The 23,419-nt window shown below is 37.8% G+C and overlaps 1 protein-coding gene across 18 annotated transcripts in view; it reads right to left on the bottom strand.

Annotated features, from left to right (window-relative positions):
• The window catches only part of kcnab2a (potassium voltage-gated channel subfamily A regulatory beta subunit 2a), a 287,858-nt gene that overhangs the window by 10,780 nt on the left and 253,659 nt on the right, over positions 1–23,419 (bottom strand). For 14 of the 18 annotated variants that reach the window (XM_073032037.1, XM_073032048.1, XM_073032043.1 and 11 more), the window contains 2 exons: positions 19,767–19,811; positions 7,452–7,537 (listed from right to left, as the gene is read on the bottom strand). In XM_073032037.1, the coding sequence (XP_072888138.1) occupies positions 7,452–7,537; positions 19,767–19,811 (131 nt within the window). The remainder of the gene's footprint in view (positions 1–7,451; positions 7,538–19,766; positions 19,812–23,419) is intronic. The other 4 variants (XM_073032049.1, XM_073032050.1, XM_073032034.1 and 1 more) reach the window with 1 other exon arrangement.

The following is a 23,419-nucleotide window of genomic DNA, read 5'->3' as shown; positions in this document are numbered from 1 at the left end:
TACACTCAGTGGCCACTTTATTAGACACACCTGCTTGATATTCAAATGTCTAATCAGCCAATCATGTGGCAGGAACTTAATGCATAAAAAGCATGCAGACATGGTCAAGAGATTCAGTTGTTGTTCAGACCAAACATCAGAATGGCGAAGAAATGTGATACGGCACAGAATGGGACCTTTGAACCACGTTGCCCAGCAATTCCTGACTTAACCCTAGCCTACTCACAGGACAATTTACAATAACCAATTAACCTACTAATCAGAATATCTTTGCTCTGTGGGAGGAAACCAGAGCACCAGGGGAAAACCCATGCATTCCACGGCTAGCAGGTACAGACTCCTTACATGTGATGGCAGAACTGAACTCTGACGCCCAGAGCTGTACTAGTGTCATATTAACTGCCATGCTACCATAGTACCCATAGAATTATTGACCGTGGAATGATTGTTGGTGCCAGATGATGTGGTTGCGGCATCTCAATAACTACTGATCTGGAATTTTCACACACAACAGTCTCCATGGTTTCAGAGAATGGTGTGAAAAGCAAAAAATGATCCAGTGACTGGCAGTTCTGTTAGTGAACGCCTTGTTAATGAGAGAGGTCGGAGCAGAACGGCCAGACTGGTTCAAGCTGACAGGAAAGCAACTGTAACTCAAATAACCATGTATTACAACAGTGGTGTGCAGAGGAGCATCTCTGAATGCACAACATGTTGAAACTCGAAATGGATGGGCTACAGCAGCAGAAGACCATGAACATACAATCAGTGGCTATATTATTAAATACAGGAGGCATCTAATGAAGTGGCCACTGAGTGTAATGGTTATTTCCAGGTTGTGGAAGCTTCACAATTTTTCTTTGATGTCACAGAACTTTAACGTACATTCTCTACTGCATCCTCCAAAATTACTTCACAGCAGTTCCTGTTCACTAAAAATTCAGAATTAATTTCCAGAAAACCTGGAATACTGCTTAGGAGGATCAATGGTGCCTAACGGCGACTCCTTTGCTTGCATCTTCGAAAACAGCTCTATTTCCATCTTTAATATCTCATTTTTCTCTTTCAGGGTTCTTTTGAAGACCCTGACCCGGAGTTACATGCCGACGACGGTTCTTTGCGGGAATGGGACCTGCTCTCGTGGTTTCACAACTGGGCGTTGATTGGCACGCAGAGGGCTCGGCCTAAGAGCTTTGTTCGCCTTCAGAGGACCGAGATTTCATGGCTCTGGAGACGGGGTGGGATTGGAGGTCGGTGTCCGGGCAGGAGATCGGTGTGCCGTGGAACTTGGAAGATCTAAGGCTGTGTGCCCAGAGACCTGAGACCTTTGAGCACAGAGCGATGCAACGGACTTTTAACATTGTAAACCAGTGAGTTGTTTGTTATGTCTCCCCTCTCGCTGTGAAACGGAGGCACCTTTTTCTCCCTTATTAGGGAGAGAGAGAGAGAACCTGTGGTATGTCTAACACCAGGTGAACGAGTAGTCTTTGGGGTACTGCAAGTCTGTCTTTGATGTTGCTTTGCTCACGCTTGAGTGCTTGGTGGCGGGTGCCGATGCTTTTTTTTGCCAGTGGGGGGAGGGGTTGCTTGCTGCTGCTTACGTGTGGAAGGAAGGGGAGCTTTGGGGTTCTAACATTTAATTGTCATTCATTCTTTGGGGGCACTCCTCTGTTTTCATGGATGGTTGTGAAGAACAAGCATTTGAGGATGCATATTGTATGCATTTCTCTGACATTAAATATACCTTTGAAATGTATAATCAGATGAAAAAAGGATATCGGAAGAAAACTAATTTAAGATGATTAAACAGCAGAGTCCAATTTGATTCCCCAGAACTGCTACAGGGATTACCCTTTGGTTCTTATAGAAGATCTGATATTCCGATGATTTCAATAGGGGTTTTTGAGCACACATTTAAGAGACAAAGGAAAAAAAAGCCCGCTAATTTTTAGAACATTATTTCGTTTAATTGTTTTTATTTCTAATTAAGTATTAGACTTTTAGTTTTTTAAAAAGTTTTAAAACAGTTTACATTAAGAGGGTCCTGATGAAGGGTCTCAACCCAAAATGTCAGTTGATCCTTTCCACAGATCCACCCTGGCCTGCTACGTTCCTCCAACATTTTGTGTTTGTTGCTCTGGATTTCCAGCATCTGCAGACTCCCTTGTGTTTTCAATTTTAATAGTTCTTATACATCTCTGAATGTCAGAAATACAAAAAACCCTTTAGAAGTAATTCCAGATTTCATAGCTTGTCACCAGTGAGAACATACTGCTGGACTCAAGTGCACTGATAAGACAGTAAGATAGATATTCCACACTGGGACAAGTGCAGTTGTGTCCCATGGGTGATAACTCCAGACAGAGGGACTGAGCCAGCAAGATCTGCTGCAAGAATTTTAAAATATTCAGAAGAATTTAGAAAAGATTACAATATACTATGTGGTATTGAGATAGTTTATGGTGCAAATCCCAGCGATCGGCAATGTATTGTGGTCAACACACACAAAATGCTGAAGGAACTCAGCAGGTCAGGCAGCATCTGTAGAGAGGAATGAACAGTCAACGTTTCAGGCTTAGACCCTTCAACATACTGTAGGTTGTGTATTGTGGCCACTCTTATTACAGCCAGAAAAAATGCATTGCAGATTCAGGCACTTTATTTCAGGGAATCAATCAGTCGTTGCTGTGCCAGGCTGTGCACTTTTTAACCGACACTGAGGGAGTCTAAAAAATTGTCTGGTTTGGGTGCACACTGGAGTACAAGTGTACAAACGTGAGTGTATGCTTCAGTACCAAAATGTGATAAATGCAAAGTTAGGGTCTGAGAGCGGTAGGTAGTTTGAATGTTGGACTTCTTACTTCTTATCTAATGAAGTTTCAGAGGAAAAGGTTGGCTGGTGGAGCGAGAATGAAAGCAGCAATAGATATGTAGATAATTAGGACTCTCAGGCCTTTTCCTTGACTTAAGCTCCACTTCCCTGCTCAATCCCCTTCACTTTTAATTCCCTCTGTATCCAAAATCTATCATTATAGCCTTGAATGCACGCAATGACTGAGCCTTCTGCAGAAGAGACTTCCAAAGATTTGCAGCTCACTGTGCAAAGATACCTATCCTCATGTCACTCATGATCATCTGCATCTTTATTCAGGTACTAGGTTCGAAAGACCAAGACCTTCCAGCTGCAGGAAATAGCACTTGACATCTATCCCATTTATCATTCTCACATTCCCGTGACTCAGTGAGATAATCTCCCATTCCTCTAAAATGCAGCAAGTAGAAATCGATCGTATGCAAACTTATAGGAATCCTTCCTATTCACAATATTGTAACTCCTACTTTTTATTTCTAATGGAATGTTGAAGATTCCCTGAACATATACAACACAATTCTGCTCTATAGGGACAGAATGTGATGGATATTTATTGGATGGATCACTCATGTCTGGCTACATGAGGGATGTGATTAACATCAGATCTAATTATTATTTCAGCAATGCAGCAAATACAATCAATATTTTATTTAATGCCTGCAATAGAATCTAGTGAAGGAATCTGATCAGTTCTCGATTTCCATGAGTTCATTAATGAGTTCATTAAAAGAAGTAACTTCATCATTATGCTCAAATTTCAAAATATATCAGAAAATGGAAGCACAAATTAAAAACTCCAGAGAAGAAGTGATAAGAAAAATAAGATTATATTTAAAACACAACTGACTTACTTGTGAGCTAATTGGTTCATTCACCGTAACAGAAAGGAAACCAGTACAGATTATGGCATTAAAGACAAGTGTCCCTTAAAAAAAAAAGTGTGATAATTTCCTCCGGGTAAATCATATTTTAGATAATCTCTCACAAATTTTTAGATGCAATTAAAATTGACATGAATGACACTGAACTAATGTTGTTTTGAATTACATTCTATGTAAAGCTGCTCCTTGGCTCAGGCAATTTGCTTTATCACTGATGTTGGCTTAAAACAAAATGCTGGGGGAATTCAGTGGATCAGGCAGCATCTGTAGAAGGGTAGAGATGGCGTCATGTGGGGTAGGAAAGGGCGAGGGCAGCGATTGAGACTGAGGAGTGAAAGGTGGAGGCAACAAAGGACCGAAGATTACAGGAGGTGAAGAGGAACCAAACAAGGGAGGTATTGTGGGAAGTTGTCTTTGGGAATGCTCCAGATTTCCTGCCTGACACATTGAGTTTCTCTAGCAGATTGATTTTTGCTCCAAATTCAGGTCTCTTGTTCCTCCACTGATGTTAGCCTGTGTACTTACTTCTAATTATGACAGGGAAGGAAGTACATACAAAGCAAAAAGCAATGGAAAGATACACAAAATAGATAAGGAGAAACTATTTTTCAAAGGAGGCACATATTAGGATGTGCCACACATAAGAAGAAAAAAGAAGCAAAAATCATTTAAATCAATAAAAAAGGTCGATAGAAATGCACTGAGAAGCCACAGCGCTACTTTAAAAAGGTCATATGCAGAATGATGAATAATCCTCATTTCCAATCAGGTTTTAGGATTTTTTTATAACTTGATGATGAACTGAAATGAGGTAAAAGGTTTAAATAATGCGGCATGTTTGACATGACTCACTAAAATGTCCAGAAAAATCCGAGAAAGCCCAGACTTGAATGTTACATTGATCTTGAGTATATACCATAGCTGACTTCATTTGCTAAGACTGAACATGGTGCAATCTGAAATTATACTGTGATATTACAAGAATGATTTGCATTAGCTGTGAGCGCCTTCTCATTATTGTGATGTGCCTTAATATCCATTTGGTTCATGTGGTTCAACATAGACATGAATACTTTTGCCTTTAGTTTACAACTCATGTACAAAGCACACTCATTGAGAATTGGAATGCAGTTGAAGCTTCCTCTCCTGTTAGTGTTCAATTATCCATCACCATTCAAATAGAAAAGGCAGGATTGCAGAGGTTCGATCTGATACACACGTGCCTGTTATGAGTGCATACTCTCTCCTTAGGGACACACAGGGCTAGAAATTAATTCAAATAAGTGTGCAGTGCTCTGCAGTTAACCCAGCGTAATTTTGCACACATTGGGTAATGAATCACCTTTTTTCACAGTGGGAATTTTTCTCCCTAGCACTCGGTTCCAATTCAAAGCTCCTCTAAAAGTCTAAATTTATCTGCAGAGACTTTCATTTGTAATAGTCTGAAAAATTACAGCTCTTATACACTCTGCTAAGATAGTTTCTCCAAAAATTGTGCACTTATAGTGCCAACATTCCAATGTCATCACTGCAATCTGTGACCTTCTGATGAATTCAACTACAACCTCAGGTACACACCATGAAGGCTTTGCCAGGTTCAATGCCACTCTCAGCTTCCTAATGTCAGGATCTTTTCAGGCATCGAGGTGCTCACTCAAACTCCATTTGCAAGGATAGGAGACTTCAACTACTGTTTCTTCAGGCCACAGAAGCAGGCAGGGCAGGCACAGGTATTTTCCTGCATTACCTGCATCCCCAAAATGCAGAGTAGTACTTGTGTCCGTACAGGGAGATCAGCCTGACATTTTTCTGGCTGTGGTCCTGGAAAATCTCCATGGTTCTCATGTACAAGGAATCTGCCCTCTAAGGGTACTCTCACCAACATCAAGTCAAAACTTTTTTAAAAAATCTAGTATATATATGTTACCATATATTACTTTAAGATTCATCTTACTGCAGGTGCTTACAGAAAAATAAAGAAATATAACAGTATTAAAAAATAAATGAAAACAAAAACTGACAAACTACCAATGTAAACAACACACACAAAATGTTGGTGGAACACAGCAGGCCAGGCAGCAGCTATAAGGAGAAGCACTGTCGACGTTTTGGGCCGAGACCCTTAAGAACTACCAATGTACAAAAGAAGATGAACTGTGCAAATAACAAAAAACAAATAATACTGAGAACCTGAGTTGTAGAGTCCTTGAAAGTGAGTCCATAAGTTGTGGTGAGTGATACTATCCATGCTGGTTCAGGAGCCTGATGGTTGAGGGGAATCTGGTGGTGTGGCACCTAAGGCTCCTGTACATTGTGGCTAATGGAAGTAGCAAGAAGAGAACATGGCCTGGATGGCAGGATTTTTTGATGATGGATGCTGCTTTCTCGTGGCAATGCTCCACATAAACAGTGGGGAGGACTTTGCCTGTGATGGACTGGGCCATATCCATCATATTCTGTTGATTGCTATTCTTGAGCATTGGTGTTTCCCTACCAGTATAACCCTGTTCCTATGACTTTGGGATTACCCAATTGCAGTATTTATTTATGGTAGTGTGAAGTGTGTTGTTTGTCTAGTGACAAAGATTGCACCTGCCGTACAACTGTGAGAGTTTGTGATGGATCAGTCTGAATTCTATACTGAAGGTTTTTTAGTGCTGCAATTATAGGAAAAACCCAACAATGCTGATTGACTGAAAATGTCGTTTTACTGGTCCAATAAAAGATACGGAGTAATTTCTAGCCCATTGTATTTAATCAAACGCAGGATGTTCTAGTTGGAGTGACCAAAGGTTTAGTCATCACTAACGGTGCATGGTGTTCATGCCTCTAAACCCTACGTTCTTCAACTGCACCACAGGGATTGCTTCCTAATCAGTTGATTCCTTCCTTGAGTATTCTTCTGCATCTTCTTTTCATAATGGATCTTGTAGCTAACATCCAACTTTATCCTCACAACAGTCATCCACAACCTCAGCCCGTTTTCAAACTAAATCATACTCTTCGGCAACACCACTGGAAGGCATAGCAACTGGCATTTTTCAGAACCTAATTTATAATGTAATTAATTTGGTTTTAAATGAAAGGGTTATGTTAGATTATACAGTACTGTGCAAAGGACTTAGGCACAAATATATAACTAGGGTGCCTAAGACTTTTGCACAGTACTGTATTTGTCAACATGAAGCAGCAAATGAATTTGTAAATCTGGCGGGAGCAAGGGGTGTTGGGAATGGCAAAGGTGAAACACCGTGGGAAGGATGTGAAAAAGGTGGCAGAGAACGAGAGCCAGAGGTGGGGAGTTGGCGTGGGTGCAGACATACCCAGCCTTGAGACACCAGGCAAGGTCATTTGGTTGCAAACAATTGGTTTATTAATCATTACAGAGTGTGTGTGTGTGTGTGTGTGTGTGTGTGTGTGTGTGTGTGTGTGTGTGTGTGTGTGTGTGTGTGTGTGTGTGTGTGTGTGTGTGTGTGTGTGTGTGTGTGTGTGTGTGTGTGTGTGTGTGTGTGTGTGTGTGTGTGTGTGTGTGTGTGTGTGTGTGTGTGTGTGTGTGTGTGTGTGTGTGTGTGTGTGTGTGTTACACAAACACATTAAACCTGAAGATAGGAAGTCAAAAGTTGAGGTCACAGCCAAGAGAAGGCTAAAAGGAAAAAAGAATGAAATGTCCTAACATTTAAACTTCTTGCTTATCTTACCATGATTTCCATTGCACTCCACCGTGAGGTGCCCCAGTACATGGCCATTCCTTGGTTAATCACATGTGTCATTGCTCTCACTGTTTCTGTTTGAAGAGAAAACACAATTTATTTATTTTTAAATATATAATGGCATAAAAATGGCCATGCCATACTATGGATGTGTTTTGCTACTGGTTTCACAACAGGGATTTTGCCGCAAGACATCTTGCAAGCAGTGTACATCTGTCCTGCAACAGTGGAATCATGAGGCACTTCGACCTGTTATTTCCCTCAGAATTCCTTTGTATTGCTGATTTAATAAAGCAAATGATGAAGGGGCTTGTGTGATGAAAGTGATTTTCTTTATGTGAGGAAAAATGGGGTGAAAAATAAAGAATGAGCTAATTTTTCTGACTTTCCTGCATCAGGCAAAAGAAACACGAAGGCATGTACAATATTGGTATTGTCACATTAAGTATTGGTCAAACCAAGAACAATGACTTATCTGAGGATTGGCATGAACCAGGAGACAACATCCCTTTTTTGAAGGCCTACCTTTAATAGTGTATGTTTGAATATTCAGTAAATCTAAAGTCACATCAACTTCTTTAACTAAAGTGGACTTTAGATTCTAAAGATGCTTCAGAGTGTGGTGCAGATGCTGCCCTTTCATTTCCAGAACCTGGATTCATGTTCTGTCCAGTTCTTTAGTTAGACACAGATCTACACCACATACTGTACCTTGAAATACGATGGTGATCACACTGAAGCTATTGAATACCCAGTGTAAAAAATGGAAAATGCCTTTTTGGTTCAGGATGAAATGCCCTTTTGAGATTAATCAATAACTGACCTAAAATAACTGCTTATTAATCCTTAAAGCGAAAATGTTTCACTAGTATCATTCATCTAATTGAAATAATCAAAACTTTGAGAGAGCAAATTAAAAAAAATTAACATGTAAATTATAACTTCATTTTGGAGGCTTCAGAAGACAGTTCAGGTAGATTATCTTTTTCATTGGTAAGTCTTAACTGTTGATTTCTTGTACCCCTTGTAGTAAGCGTCAAATAGAAAAAAGAATCAGCCATCTAAAAAAGCTCTTCTTTATGATTAATGATTTTAAAAGATTGATAAAAACAAATTTTGTTGCTTCCTCTTTGGGTTGGCTACTGTAATGGTAGAATTTAAGAATAAAATGTAGGCTAAAGCATTCACTGCATGGTCCTGTTATGCAGATGAGATTTACTTTGAGTCTTATCTACTATTTAAGACAGAAGTGAAAAATACATAGCACTAGCACTACTTGGAAAGAAATGTGTTCTCCCAGTGCCAAGGACATAATTTACTCCCAGCCAACACCAATAACAAATAATTTGGGTACTCACTTCATTATTTGAAAAATCTCACTGTGTAGATTTTGGCTATAATGATTGCCTTGCAACAACATTAAAGCTCTAAAATGATTTTGACAATTTTTGGGGCATACTAAGTTAATCCAAAATGTTATGCAAATGTGTTCAAAGGCCAGCGAGGCATTACAACAAAGACTGAATGACTGCAGGCCTAAACTTGTCTTTGGTTGAACATTAACATTCAATGGTACCCTGTCCAATGGCAGAACTTTTCTAGAGGAAAAACAAAATTTGCTTTGTAAGTATCGTAATAGTCTTGATATTTAACAGAAATAATATTTGCTGATACTATTCCTGAATTGTACTTGCTTGTCATTATTCTTGGGAGGGCAGAAAAACGGAACATCACTGAAGTGCTGTTAGGTTAATGCTCTGAAGTTGAGCAGGCCACAAATTGAAGAACAGGGACACACAAAAGCAACACAATTTACTTGAAATGTAAGGGAGTAAGGACACAAATAGTCCTTGGTATTATTGTTCAATCCCAGAGCATAATGCAAATTGCAATAATAAAACAAAATCTAAGTTTAAATAAGCAGATTAAAACATTTGCTTGGGCATGAAGGAACTGAAATTTGCAACTTAATAATACTCAACCATCTAAGTGCATTTTTTATTTTGTTGACTAAAATATATACCAATGCCAGTTTACTGGCATAAACATAACAAGTGCAGAATAAACTCTTCCCCATCCATTATGATTTATTGCCTTTGGTGCATGTTTGATTTTCATACACTGTAAACATCTTGAGATTCCTTCCTCCCCTGCCAAACTCAATATGTCTAAGGAACTGCAACATTCTTTCCCCATTTCTCTCTGCTTTTCCCAATGACTTGAGCTTTTATGGCCATTCCTTTGCCTTGTCAGTTTTTTATCTAAGCAGTGATGACCAACTGGATTACAAGAGAATTCATAGCAAACAGCAATCCAGTCATCCCTATGCTACGTACATCCATGCGATCTACCAAGGGTCAAAGACCAGCAGTTAGTGAAGGGTACTTTGCCTGATTGCTTCTCTTTATAACTCAAAGGTACTGGGATCAATGTTGTTTCCAAATGCCAAGTTAGTTTAGACCAACCAAAATAATACAACTGGGGCATTCAGCTTAGTTCCTTTTTTAAAAAAATCTAAATGATTTAATTTCATCAGGAGTGCTTCCATTAAATAAGGTTGCATTCCATATTTACAAAAGTTTCTTGATGTAGAAATTGACTGAAAAAGGACATTTACAACCCTCATTAAAAGATTATTAATTGATAAATAATTGAAGATTTCAAACCCTTGCTCCTTTCACATTTTCTACTTGAAGCAACTGTCCAATTGTGCAAAGGTGGATTGGATGATGCAGTTGATCACACACTGATCTTTCATCTCTGGGACTTGCATGTTACAAGTTGAATGTCTCTTTAGTTGTCTGCTTTAAGGGTAAGTGAAGTGAACTCGGGAACTTCTATTAAATTCCAAATAGCCAAGATGGAAATTGGCATAAAATTATTCAGGCAGACCCTCTGCCTAACTCTAGTCCAAATCCAAAGATTTATTTGGGTAAGCATGTGGAAGATTTTTTTCCAATGCTGGCATCTTCCACTTACTCATAACCACAACTACCCTTGTGCTGCTCCAATGGATTCCTGAAAGAGTCCAACAGGATAGCATGAACTTCTACAGGATTCCCAATTCTCTGACAAGAAACTCTGCTTGCAGGGTTGCGCCAGGTTCAAAGAAATTGGAGACACTGACTTCCAAGAGAAAAGTAAGTAGTTAAAAAAAAACTTTACATTAATTTTAACGAATTTAATTGATTATTACTACATGAAAGTGCTTTTTTTAAGCTTTAATTTTAAAATACCCTGTATTTTGTTTTAAAAGCAATGCCATTTCTAAACAACCTGAATACCAGTGATGCAGTCTCATTGATCATGTGGATAGCTTTGGCAGTCTCAGGGTTTGGGAAGGCTATCAGGCAATCAGCCCAAAGTGATTCCTATGACCTGATGATCCATTATGAACTGCTAGAAGCTCAGCTTTGAGTTGAAAAGGTGCATTTTCAGCTATTCAACCTTCATCAACGATTTCAGCCTACAGGAACTCACAAATAGGAAGTCATATTTAATAGCTAAAGCTACCGTGTCTATCATTTTCTTGCCTTGTATTTGATCAATTCATGCTGAATCTGTTCACTATTTAGCTTTTGGAATCTTCACATTCATAATCGTTTTTCCACTATACAGTTAACAACAGAGGAATTTACATTTATATTGCATCAATAATAAGCAAAGCCTCATTTCCTTTCAAGAATCTCATATAGCAAGGTAGATAGTACTTTTGAAAAAAAAAAGCAAAATTATAGATAGCACTTGACAAATACTACTAAGTGTCAGTGTCTTTTCATGTTGCCTGACAAAATATACTTTTGTAGGTAGACTGAACTTGACTGGTGTCTTATGAGGTGCTCCTGACTATGTCCATCAACCTTAGTGGAGGCAGGTTATAATGCACAGAGCTCTGAACTTTGATGCAAAGTTATTGTGTATTTGCTAAGATCAGCATAAGGAATGTCCATACTGTTTTATCTCCAAAGCTAAGCTTAGAGCTCTTACCAATATCACCGCTCTAAAGTGGTTTGCCGCACCATTGGAGGTGCATTATTCAGGAGAGTAATCAATTTAAGATCACAATGGGCTTAAGAAACTTTTTTTTTGGAAGAGAAAGGACAGCACTTGATATTCCAGTCAAAATATGTATTTTTAGCACATACCATCAGAACAGTTTGACTGTAATTTTTTGTTTACTGCCGATGGCAGGTTTCTGTTGGTGTCTAGTGAATTCAATGAATTTGAAAAATTGGAAAAAAAATACTTTTGCAGCATATAGAGGGGATTAAAAGCGCTTTATAAATTCAATTTCTTTTAACTTGAATAGCAGAGACAGTACAAGTTTTCAAACTTGGTACCTTCAGGATGTTTTATTGTCTCATCATTCTCTCTTATCCCACTAAAATATTCCTGTTCACTAGCAATTATCTCTTTGCTACAAATAAGCTATTTGCTATATATAACCAATCCGTTAACCCGAGTGAACTGTAACAGATTCTCATTTAACTTGGCGTTTCTTTTTTCAGTTGCTGTATGCAAGAGGAAAGAATATCCTTGTTTTTCTCGCCACTGCTTACTTCTGCATTGCTTTACCAATTGCTACAGAGGAAACAAGTAACAATGACTGTACATGGCCAAAAGCCTCTGATCTTGGTAACAGAGACCCTTCATGGAGTGTAACAGGGAAAGGTGGCTGGTGGGAAAATCCAAACTCATCCTAATGGTCGGTAGGTGGTTGAAAGTCAATGACAGGATAAAAAGGTTCATCTTACCCTTCTGCTGCTCAAAAGGCTGCCATGTAAATATATGCAAGCAAACTATGAAAGAGCATTTCCCATGTGAACTAAGCTGGGTGAGAAATCAATGGGAAAATGACAGCATAAAGCAAAATTAAATTACAGACATAAACAATAACATAAGCAACACATATATACAACATTTTGGAAAAAACCAGAATGTCAGGACCACTATATGCAGGTGTTTATACCTAAAAGTAAATTGGTGTTGCCTTGGTTTGAATGGTGGGACCAGCTATATCAAATTCTGGTATGCAACATGTTAATACTGGGCTAAAAGATAAGCACCCAGATCAAAGCAGGATTTCAAAAACTCTACCCAATGTTCTTTTCAATTCTTGCTAATTTTCTTTCCATTTCATGCAGTTTTACTGCTTGCAGGAGTCCAGATTCATAATTCTGAACCACTCCTGGTATCTTTGCCCTAGTGGCCATTTTTTCCATTCTTTAGACAATTGCACTGCATATTACTGGTTTAACTATCTGCAAGAATGGATTCTATTTTATCTTGACATGGACTGCAGAAAGGGTTGCCTATAATCTGGAGCTCGCTAACTTCTCTCTTCTGTTGCAATGGGCTCTGAAGCTACACACCCAGTACTTGGAAGAATTTGCTACAAATTTCTTGGAATTGATGCAATTAAAAAAAAGGCAAAGAAGATTTCTCCATCCTCAGTTTACCCAGCTTTATTTATAATAAATTGTTGTTGCGTTAGTGTCTAAAACCCATCAATATATTCTAAAGTACATTTCTGTTTATTGAAATGAAATATCTAGATATGAATTGACCCCATTCCACTCTTAATTCATTAATAAAAAAGATAAGTTTTGTTTTGAAACTTTTACAATGCATTTTTCCCCAATAAAAAAATTCTCAGTTTAGAACTGCTACATCAGCTTTAGTTTAAAAGTTGTTTGTACACTCATTGATATCACCCAGCTCTAAACTACTGGTGTTTGATGTTGTATAATTAACTGACACAAAATAGAGTCAATAATTTCTGTAGAAATCTCCCTCAGGCAACATCACGATATTCCATTTTAGTGATATCACAAATAGGAGCAGAAATCTGAAGTTACTGCTCCCTATTCTTGTAATGGTGCAGAACTTGATAATACATCAATTGCAGCCTGCTAAAATCAAGAGTTTAACGTGGTAATAAATACACTAACACATGAAAAGCTATGAGGTACCTTATATGCAATATATTTATATTCCTGTGAAATTTTGATGTAATATTGTTAATATAGTCCTCAAAAAGGTTCTATTGCTTCATGTAGGCCAACAATAAGGGGCGAAGCTGCTCTATCTCAGAAGGACCTACAGAATTTAGTGAATTGGTACAGAGGGATGATTTTTAAAAAATCAGTAAAATGGTACAAAAGTAAATGTTTAGGCCTGAATCCAGCAGACAGTCAGTAGGGCTGAGAGTAAATTGCAGCATTAAATATTAATATTTAAAAAGAAAATATTTTGTTAATCAATTACAGAATATAGCTCATCCATTTTCCCCCTCTTTTCCTTCAACCCCTCACCCCATCCCGTCTGGCTCTGTTACATGAATACATTGCTTGCAAGGAATATCTTAAATTTTACTGCCAGACTTGAGGAATAAAATATTTTTTTAAAAAAACAACCCCAAAAAACATTCAATAAACCCACCATGGCTTCTCAGCCCAATCTGTTATCATGCAGGCTTTTTCATTAAAATTATGCACAGGCATATATAGGCCAAATATAAAAGGACGATGGTTGAAATGCATAACATGCACCATTGACAAAAGCACAAAGAATTCTGCGGTAATTCTGCCAGAACTGCCACTATACAGATGATGCATTAAATGATTTAGCAGACTCTTAATTAATCAAATGGAAAGGAAAATATAGACAAGGCTTTAAACCAAAACATGAAGGCTAAGACTAGATAGTTAGTGATGGACTGGTACAATTGTTGGAGGAGGTGTGAATTATTTAACTGTGCAGAGGTGCTGCTACCAGGATTGCAATGGCTTGACTCTCTCAGTTGGTCACAGGACTACATACTCCCTGAACAGGTTTTTAAAAACATAGGATCTTATATGAACAAAAGTGAAATGAAAAAAATAACATTTGAAAATAATTTGTTTGTGGGATAAGTATGAGAGTGGGTTTAAATTTGATAACTTATTTAAAGACTTGCGCAGGTACAATAAGTTGAAAAGTCACGTTCTGGATTCTGTTTTGTTTTTTGTGACTATACTAACTATAGCAACAAATTGCTCTGCTCAAAAACTTGTTTTTTTAATTATCATTTTAAAATTAATGACACCTCATTTCTGACTCCTCCGCTGGCATAGTTTTCTCGCAATTCACTTCATTGGAAACTTGTATAATTTTGAAAGCAGCATCCGGATTAAAGTTGAAAATGTTTTAAAATCTTGAGTATCTTCTTGAGCTCATAATTTCATATTCCTGACATTATCTGGAGAACAAGTGACATACACTCCCCAATGTTTAAATGTCCTTTCATTGACGACATGCCCAAAATCTAACTGCATTCTGTTGCCACAAAACTTAAAATGATCTTCAAAGCAGTAAGTCAAAATTGCTGATACTATATAAATTCACGATTTTTCTAACTAGTCTCTTATTGAATTCAAGATTACAAATTCACCCTTGTACAACATCATAGAAAATAGCATGTTATTTGTTACCACTCCTTATTTCTGCTTTCATAATGGGTCTCCTCATAAATGCACATTGAATTGTATCTGTCACTTACTTGAAAATTCTCTTAAGTTTCCATGCCCTGTGTTATTACAGACCTCACTGATGTGGTATACTTTGGTATTACCAGCAAATTTTGAGACTGGAGTCCAGCTGATGTCCAAATCAACCATATATCCCAAGGACAGTATCGAGCAGCCACCCTGGGCGAATGCTGATTTACTCCCACTTTTTGTTTCCTCTCAACCAACTTTGTGTTCATATTGCTGCTATTTTTCTCTTACTGGATTTTGCTAACATATTTCCCTTGAGACACCATCAAACTGTGTGAAAACAATACAGTCACTGACTCAATGTGGGCTTTAGCAAGTCTGCTAGTTTACTTTGACCCCACTTTAGTTTTTTTTACTTTCCTGTTTCATATCCCTACACCATCTATATTCCTCATGAGCATCATTGTTTAACCCACATTTATCACGCGTCTCATTTTAAGCCTGAGATTAGGTTTTATGTATTTATTGAAGAAACACAAATCTTTGGTGCAGCCCTTTACATCTGCTTAAAAATATGTACTTGATCAATCTTATATTCAAAAACTTTCCGCTATTGACCGCTAACTTTCCGCTATTTGCTGAAATTCCTGCCAGTTTGTTTAGAACAGATATCCTTCTGCTTAATTGAACTTTGCCCTTTTCAATCACAACATCTTTAACTTTATTTCTTCATTCTATTAAGTTTTTATATCAAACTTTACGCTTTAACTACTCTTTCTAAATTTTCTATCTTCACCCTTCCCTTTTCTGGGTTCTCTCTTACCTCTTGTCTTCGCCTGATCTATCATCTCCCCCAATGCCCCTCCTTCCCTTCCTCACATAGTCCACTCCTCTCCTGTTAGATTCCTTTTTCTTCAGCTCTTTACTTTTTCACCTATCATCTCCCAGCTTCACTTTACCCTCCCAATCCCACCCACCTAGCTTCACCTATCACCTTCTAGCTTGTACTCCTCCACCTCACCCCCCACCCTCTTATTCTAGCTTCTTCCTTTCCAGTCCTAATGAAGGGTCTCAACCCAAAACACTGGACGTTTATTCATTTCCTTAGATGCTGCCTGACCTGCTGAGGTCCCCTAGCATTTTGTGTGTGTTGCTCTTTCCTAATTGTTCTAATTTAAACACATTTGTTACCTTTATTCTGGTTTTGATTGGTACAATTAAAATAAGATCATTCAACATCAACTCTATCCATATTCTGCCTTAATTAACGTAACCTTCAATATATACAATGCACAGTAATAATATATTTTATTACAGCACTAACCTTAATTTTGCATTTAAATGATAGACAATATTTCAATGAATGTATGTTTCTCACTCGACTTGCACTTTCTGTTGTTCCAGTGTTCTGAAATGTCAGCTTTCTCAAATACACTGGCGTGGATTAACATAATATTCATACAGTCCCTCTCTATTCATTCCTTCTTACAGTTAGTCATTCACTCCAGAATTCTATAACCATTACTACTACACAGTAAGGGTGCGGAACTAAATCAAGCAGTTGCATGGTAGCTGAACAATTCCTTACAATAAATCTTGGAGCAAATTTGCAAGGAGAGTTTAAATATTGTAAAATTGTTCAGCAGTGGTGATTTCAGTAACTTTTTTCCCAGACCCACTTTGCTGAAACAAGTACCAGTCTATCACTAAAATAACCTACAGCAGAGATTGCAATAATTACTAATTTACAATGAAACCTGCACTAAATGGTCACTTTCACCAATGCAAACTACTGGCCAACAATGGCTGAACAGGTATTAAATGGCATGTCCTGAATTAAGTGATCATGGCAAATTTGGTTGTGATTATAATATTTAGATTGGCAAGCCTCAAATTCTTTTAGACAATATTAAATAGAGAGTGATTTAGATTGTTCAGCTGTGGAAAGCATCACAACCAAGTTCAAGGCTGTCTCTATGAGATAGGAGCAGAATTAGACCATTCAGTCTTGCTGCATATTTGCTTTCAGGGGTTGCTGGTCAGCGAGCAGGGTAGTGCCCCTCCCAGACCACTGAGGTCTGTTTTAGGATCTTAACTGCGGTAAGTGGGCTGGGAGTAGATTCAGAATTGAACACAGAAGCTTCCTGGTCAGAATGGCTCAGCTACTCATTCATAAATTCACTTTTATCAGCAGGACCACAACTTGCCATCCCCTTAAATAAGTGACTTTTAATGACTTGAAATCCCTTCATTGTCACAAGTTTGTTTATAGGTTTGAACAATTACTTAGAATTAAGTTAACATTTAGCCAGCTTTGAATAACATTAATGTAATATATTACAAGATATATTAGGAAACCATTTCTATTTATTGTAATCTAGTACCTGATATCCAGAAAGTAGAATAAAATCCGGGTTATTTTATACACTTAAATTGGAATCCGAATCAATTTTATTTTTATTTATTTTGCTCAAGTTGATGTATTTCTTTGTGGATTTGATCATACCTATTGGAATAAGATTGTTTAGTGACACTAGATGTCTCCAGGATATAGTTAACACTTCAACTGCAATAGTAAAACGTTGTTAACTGGTTAAACAGCCAGTTATTAGTGATAACAAAACACTATTCTTGTATTCAGTATTAACCCCTCCCCCACTCTCTAACAAGCTGCATCTCATTTATTTGACAATTGAGGATTTCCATTGCTTCCACCATATCAGTCACATCACCAGATGACTGCAGGCTGGTAAGGGGTTAATCTAGCTGATGGCTCCATATTCACTAGGTGCTTAGCCATTCTGCAGCACCTACATTTCACTCACGGTAGACAGATCAAAGGTGGTGATGAATCAGCATACAGGGAGGGAGATTAAAAGACTGGCTGAGTGATGTCATAACAACCTCTCACTTAATGTCAACAAGACCAAGGAACTAATTGTAGACTTCAGGCAAGGGAAGACCCAGAGGTCCATGAGCCAGTCCTCATCAGGAGATCAAAGGTGGAGAGAGTCAGTAACTTTAAATTCCTGCATGTCATTATCTCAGAGGTCCTGTCCTGGACCCATCATATAAATGTAATTGCAAAGAAAGCACAACAGCGGCTCTACTTTCTTTGGAGTCTGTGGATATTTGGAATGACATTAAAAACTTTGACAAACTTCTATAGATATGTATGGATAGTATATAGCCTGGTATGGGAACAGGATGCCTTTGAATGAAAAATCCTACAAAAGGTAGTGGATTTGGCCCAGTACATCATGGGTAAAGCCCTCCCAATCACTGAGCACAGCTACATGAAATGCTGTCGTAGGAAAGCAGTGTCCATCATCAAAGATGCTCACCAGCCAGGTCATGCTCTTTCCTCGCTGTTGTCATCAGGGAGAAGGTACAAGAGCCTCAGGATTCAAACCATCAGGTTCAAAATCAGTTACTACCCTTCAACTATCAGGATCTTGAACAAAAGATAGCTACACTCTTCTATTGCGATGTTGCCATAACCAATGATCTTTAAGGACTTTTTACCTTGTTATTTCATGCTCTCGTTATTTATTTATATTTGCATTTGCAGTTTGTTGTCTTTTATGCTCTACTTGCTCTTTCATTGATCCTGTTTACAGTTACTGTTCTATAGATTTGCTGAGTATGCTTGCAGAAAAAGAATCTCAGGGTTGTGTGTGGTGATGTGTATGTACTGTGATTATAAATTATACTTTGAACTTTATTTGACGTAACCTAAAGGCAAAAAGATCACTATCAGATATCCTGAAATGAAGAAGTGGGAGGGTGAAAAGTGAATCGTATGTTCACTTTGAGCATAAATGTTTAATTATCTTTAGAATCAATGCACCAGCACCATTTAATAGTTGCTAATGAGAATGCATAACCTTTAAGTGGCAACTAGTTTACAAGGTGACGTCAGCATGAGGTATGATTGACTTAGATAAACTAAACCTCCTGCTGCTTAATCAAAGTGACCAAAAGAACAGGTTTCAATTTGGTAGTTTCATACTTACCCAAGTTTAGATACAACTGCAAGAGCTTCCTTGATCCCCATTCTAATCAGCAGACCTGTGCCATTTAGCAAAGGGAAATGGCAAGGCTGCCTGATGCCTCTTACGGGGATTCATTTTTAAGAACATATTCTTGCAGACTAAAAACTGTCACAGCCTACATGTTACATGTTCCCAATAAGTATAACAAAAAAAAATTGAGGAGCAAGTTAATGGTGGGGGGGTGGAGAGGAAGGATCACAACGTTAAGAAAAAGTAAAATGAATTCTAACATCTCGCAAATACTAATTAAAACAAAAATCAGCCAAAGCACACACTTACTGAAGGTGCTGTGAGATTTTCAATTTAATTTCAATAAAAATTAGAAATAAGACTTGCAAAGGAAGCACACAAATTTCTAAGAATACGTTAATTCTATCTACATAACATTACCATAAGCGACACACCTGCTCACAGAATGAGAGGAATTCAAAATGAAATGCTGGCAAACCTGAAAGCATGTAGTCAATGGAAACTCAAGGTGCTAAACCCTAATGGATTGGCATTTTTATAACATGCATGGATTAAGGAATGTGATAAAGGCACTTTAAAAAGAAGAAACATGTTCAAAGGTAAGAAGCAAAAAGGGTAGGACAGAATCATTTTTATTTACTTGCAAGATGTTTTTAAAAAGTCAGGTAAGTTGCATTTTATGGGGAGGTTACTTCTCTGGGTGAAAGGGAGGAAGTAGGAGCAGAGTGAACGAACAATCTGTCCCATAAAATGCCTTGGAACAGCTAAGTATTAATACTCATTTCTTGGGTACTGTGTACCTTCAATGATGAATGTTCTTGACTTTGAAGAACTAAATGGATCCCCTGGTAATAAAAAAAGATTTAAAAGAAACCAGAGTTTATAGCTGAAGGCACATTACATTGCAGAATTTAGGGCATGGGAGAGGCAAAATTAAATTCTACATATACATACATATAAACATGACTTCCCGGCTCAGAAAACAGTAGCCTTGTGAAATGCTTGCCTTTATTAGAAACACATGCTATAAAATACATTCAACTTGTAGAAGTTTGATTAGTATGAGTTCAAAATAAAAATAGAGCATTTTATCAGTTGAGGTACAAGAATGCTGTTTAAAAGACAGTATCCCTTTTGTTTACCTACATAGATTAAATTTTAAATGTAGTACCAATCAATGTACTTGACAAAATTAACTGGAAGAACAAATGTACCATGAAATAGATGATTAACATAGCAGGAGTGGCAGTGAGTAAAACATCAGCTACAAATTTAGATTAATTGTCTCAGAAATAATTATGTATCACCAAAATAACCCAAAACCCTAATTTATGGCCTTCTGCCTCGGGATGTTGTGCCTTTCTCTTCACCAATGCAGACAACCTTCAGCAATCTGACATCTGCTGTCTAAACTTCTCTGCTTTAAGACTCACAACCTCCCATTTTTTCCCCTTTCAAGAGACTCCTTAAATCTACATCTATAGAGACTTTTTATGAATCTTTCCTTCCAATGTCCCACAAAGTACCATACTTCCCAAATTTGCATAGGAGAGCCAAAGTGAAAAAAATCACATTCCTGGAGACAAGAATCAAGTTTGTAGCATCAAACAGTGTAATGCATAGACAAAAACAGTGAGGAAATATTTCTGTTAGTTCCCTAATGGTTCAAAACATTTATCAATTGAGCAAGTTACCCACACAGATTAGACCTAGGTCAATTAGTTGAAGAATTCATACTAAGTGCATGCTCCTGATTTAATCCTCCTGGAATGAGAGTGAGAATGAATGTATTTGATTGTTTCTTCTATAGTTTAATTTGACAATAATTATGAGTTAACAATTTAACATCAGCTAACTCAGCATAGGTTAGGAGTTGTATATATTGTAAACTCAATGTTATTTTTTTCCAAGAAGGGGGGCAATACCCTTGTATGAATCTCAAAGTATAACATCCGATGGTTTTGAATTAAGTTTAGAGAAAATACAATGGCAAGAAGTGAAGAAAAACAGAATTAATTACTAAAAATGGGGAAAATCTAAAACCTCAAATAAAAACTACTTGTTCCTTGTCACACATGTGATATGTTACTAAGATTGCCAAAAAAAAATGCATTTGGGTTTGTGAAGGTTGTATTGTAGATCGTGGGAACTTGAATTATGAAAAAATATTTCTGGAAAAAGTCAAGCAGCCAAAATGTCGTAACAACATTATTTTTCAATTATTTCTCTCTTCAAATATTGACTACATCTGGAGACATGACACTTGGAGTTGCTCAACTACTGAAATGAGGCAATCAATTCTAATTATTTGACAAGAAGCTTTTTTAGTAAAGAATGCTTTAGTGCAAGAATGATAACACTGAACAACTGATGTAGCACACTCACTTTGAAGGACAGAATGGTTCTTTGTCAGCTAAGCATTTTCAGCTCTGAATTAGAAGGGACAGGACTTTAACCTTGCTCTAGACAATGCAATCAGAGCTTCAGCTCTAAAGACCTGATTGACATACTGTAAAATACTTGGAAAAATTCCTGACCATTTGACATAGAAGCAGAATTTGGCTGTTTGGCCCATCAGATTCTGCTCTGCCATTTCATCAAGGCTGATTAATTATCCCTCTCAACCCCATTCTCCTGCGTTCTCCCTATAACCTTTGACACCCTTAATAATCGAGAACTGATCAACTTTTGTTAAAATATACCCAATGACGGCCTCTATAGCATCATGGGATCTCCTCACAAAGCTAACACTAATCTAATCTTCATTAGCTGGTTTAGAGAGGATTATGATCACATGAAGTTCTCCTCAATTTTTTAATTAGTCTGTGAATCCTTGTAATACTTTCACCAAGGGGAAATGTATGAAGGTACATAAAGTGACATGAAACACACACCAGCCAATTCTCATTGCAAAATGAATATTTTTACAATGTAAGGCACCTTACAAGTGAACTGCTTGCACTCTGATGGAAAATCCCATGTGTCTTGGTGACCTGCAATCAAAATCCACACCCAGCTGCATTTCACATCCATGAATTTGCCTGTCTACGTTCAAATGATGCAGCCGTAATTCCACTTCATGCTCTACATGTGATGGAAGTTAAGATTACAGCCTTAAAGCCAGAATTTTTGACAGGCGTCCATTGAAAGTTAGCCAGTCCATTCAACCAGCAGACACATTCACAGTTCATGTAGGATGACAAAAGGGACATTGTTTTATAAACCACTTCTACTTTAATGGTGATGCCAGAATAGTACGAATAGCAATCAGTTCTACCAGTACCAGACTGGCTTAAATAAGAACATTTCTGTACTGATCTGTGAAGGACTTTCACTACAATAATTCTCCAAACAAAGCTGACAATTTGAAAGTGTGATAGCAGTTTGTTAACAGTATTACCTAAGCCATCCAATACAGCACAATTCCCTTACATATATACTTGATTTTCTGAAGAAACAAATGAACAAAAACCATCTGCAAAATGTCTACCAAACATACTTCAGCAGAAATGGAGCTACTTTCAATAGAACTACTGGAATCTGGAACAGGGCAATCAGAGTTAATAGTTAACGAAGGATGGGAATTCACTTCATTCCACCAGTGTGATCCTCTGAAGTTTAGACACTACTTTCAGGGTGGACATCCTGCCCATCTTTATATATGAGATGAGGGAGAGGAAATTGTGGAAGAGGAGGAGGGAATGAACACACTGCAAAATAGGAGGCATGTTTCAAAACTCCATTTAAATCATTCCTTATGTGGAGCTGCAAAACTGGTCTAAAGACTCAAAGGTGTTTTATCCTGGTCACCCTAATTTCCTTCTTTTGTAATGATGTGGACTCCATCTTGGGGTAAATCCCACAGTTAGCTCTCTGTAACCATGTACAAAAATTGAACAACCTAGTTGATAATAGGCTATTCATCTATGTAAAGTATGATAACCAAATCAGATTGTATTTTCAGTTTCTGTCCCTAGGAATGGGAATGCTGGTTGTCTGGACCATCCCTTAACCACTGCTGACCTAGCTGAGATCAACAATGCTTCCTTCTTTTGGGTAACACGTTAGTAAATGCAAAACCGGTTCAAAGGCGTTGGATCTGGTTCCAAAAATCACACCTCAAGAAAGTTAAGCAGAGCTGGATGCAGTGAAGATTTAGCAGGAACTTTTCCTAGAGAGCAGTTGCATTTAGCAGGAGGAGAAATATGGACCTGTCATTTTATCAAGTGATGATGTTACACACAAATGGCACAATGTGGCTACAATGGGTAAGGCCTACAAAGCGCACAGCTCTTATTCCCCTAATCTACTGCAACAGGATCTCCCCAGTGTGCAATAACCAAGGGGAACACGCTCCAGCACTCTGTAGATTCCTTTCCAAGTTGCACATCAGCTTTCTTTAAATGTCGTGGAACCCAATTTGGAGAATGCTGTACCCAATAGCACAGTGGAA

The sequence above is a fragment of the Hemitrygon akajei genome, chromosome 29 (assembly GCF_048418815.1).
Source record: "Hemitrygon akajei chromosome 29, sHemAka1.3, whole genome shotgun sequence".
Lineage (NCBI taxonomy): Eukaryota > Metazoa > Chordata > Chondrichthyes > Myliobatiformes > Dasyatidae > Hemitrygon > Hemitrygon akajei.
The sequence above is the reverse complement of the archived record's forward strand: the minus strand, read 5'-3'. Positions and strand labels throughout refer to the sequence as shown.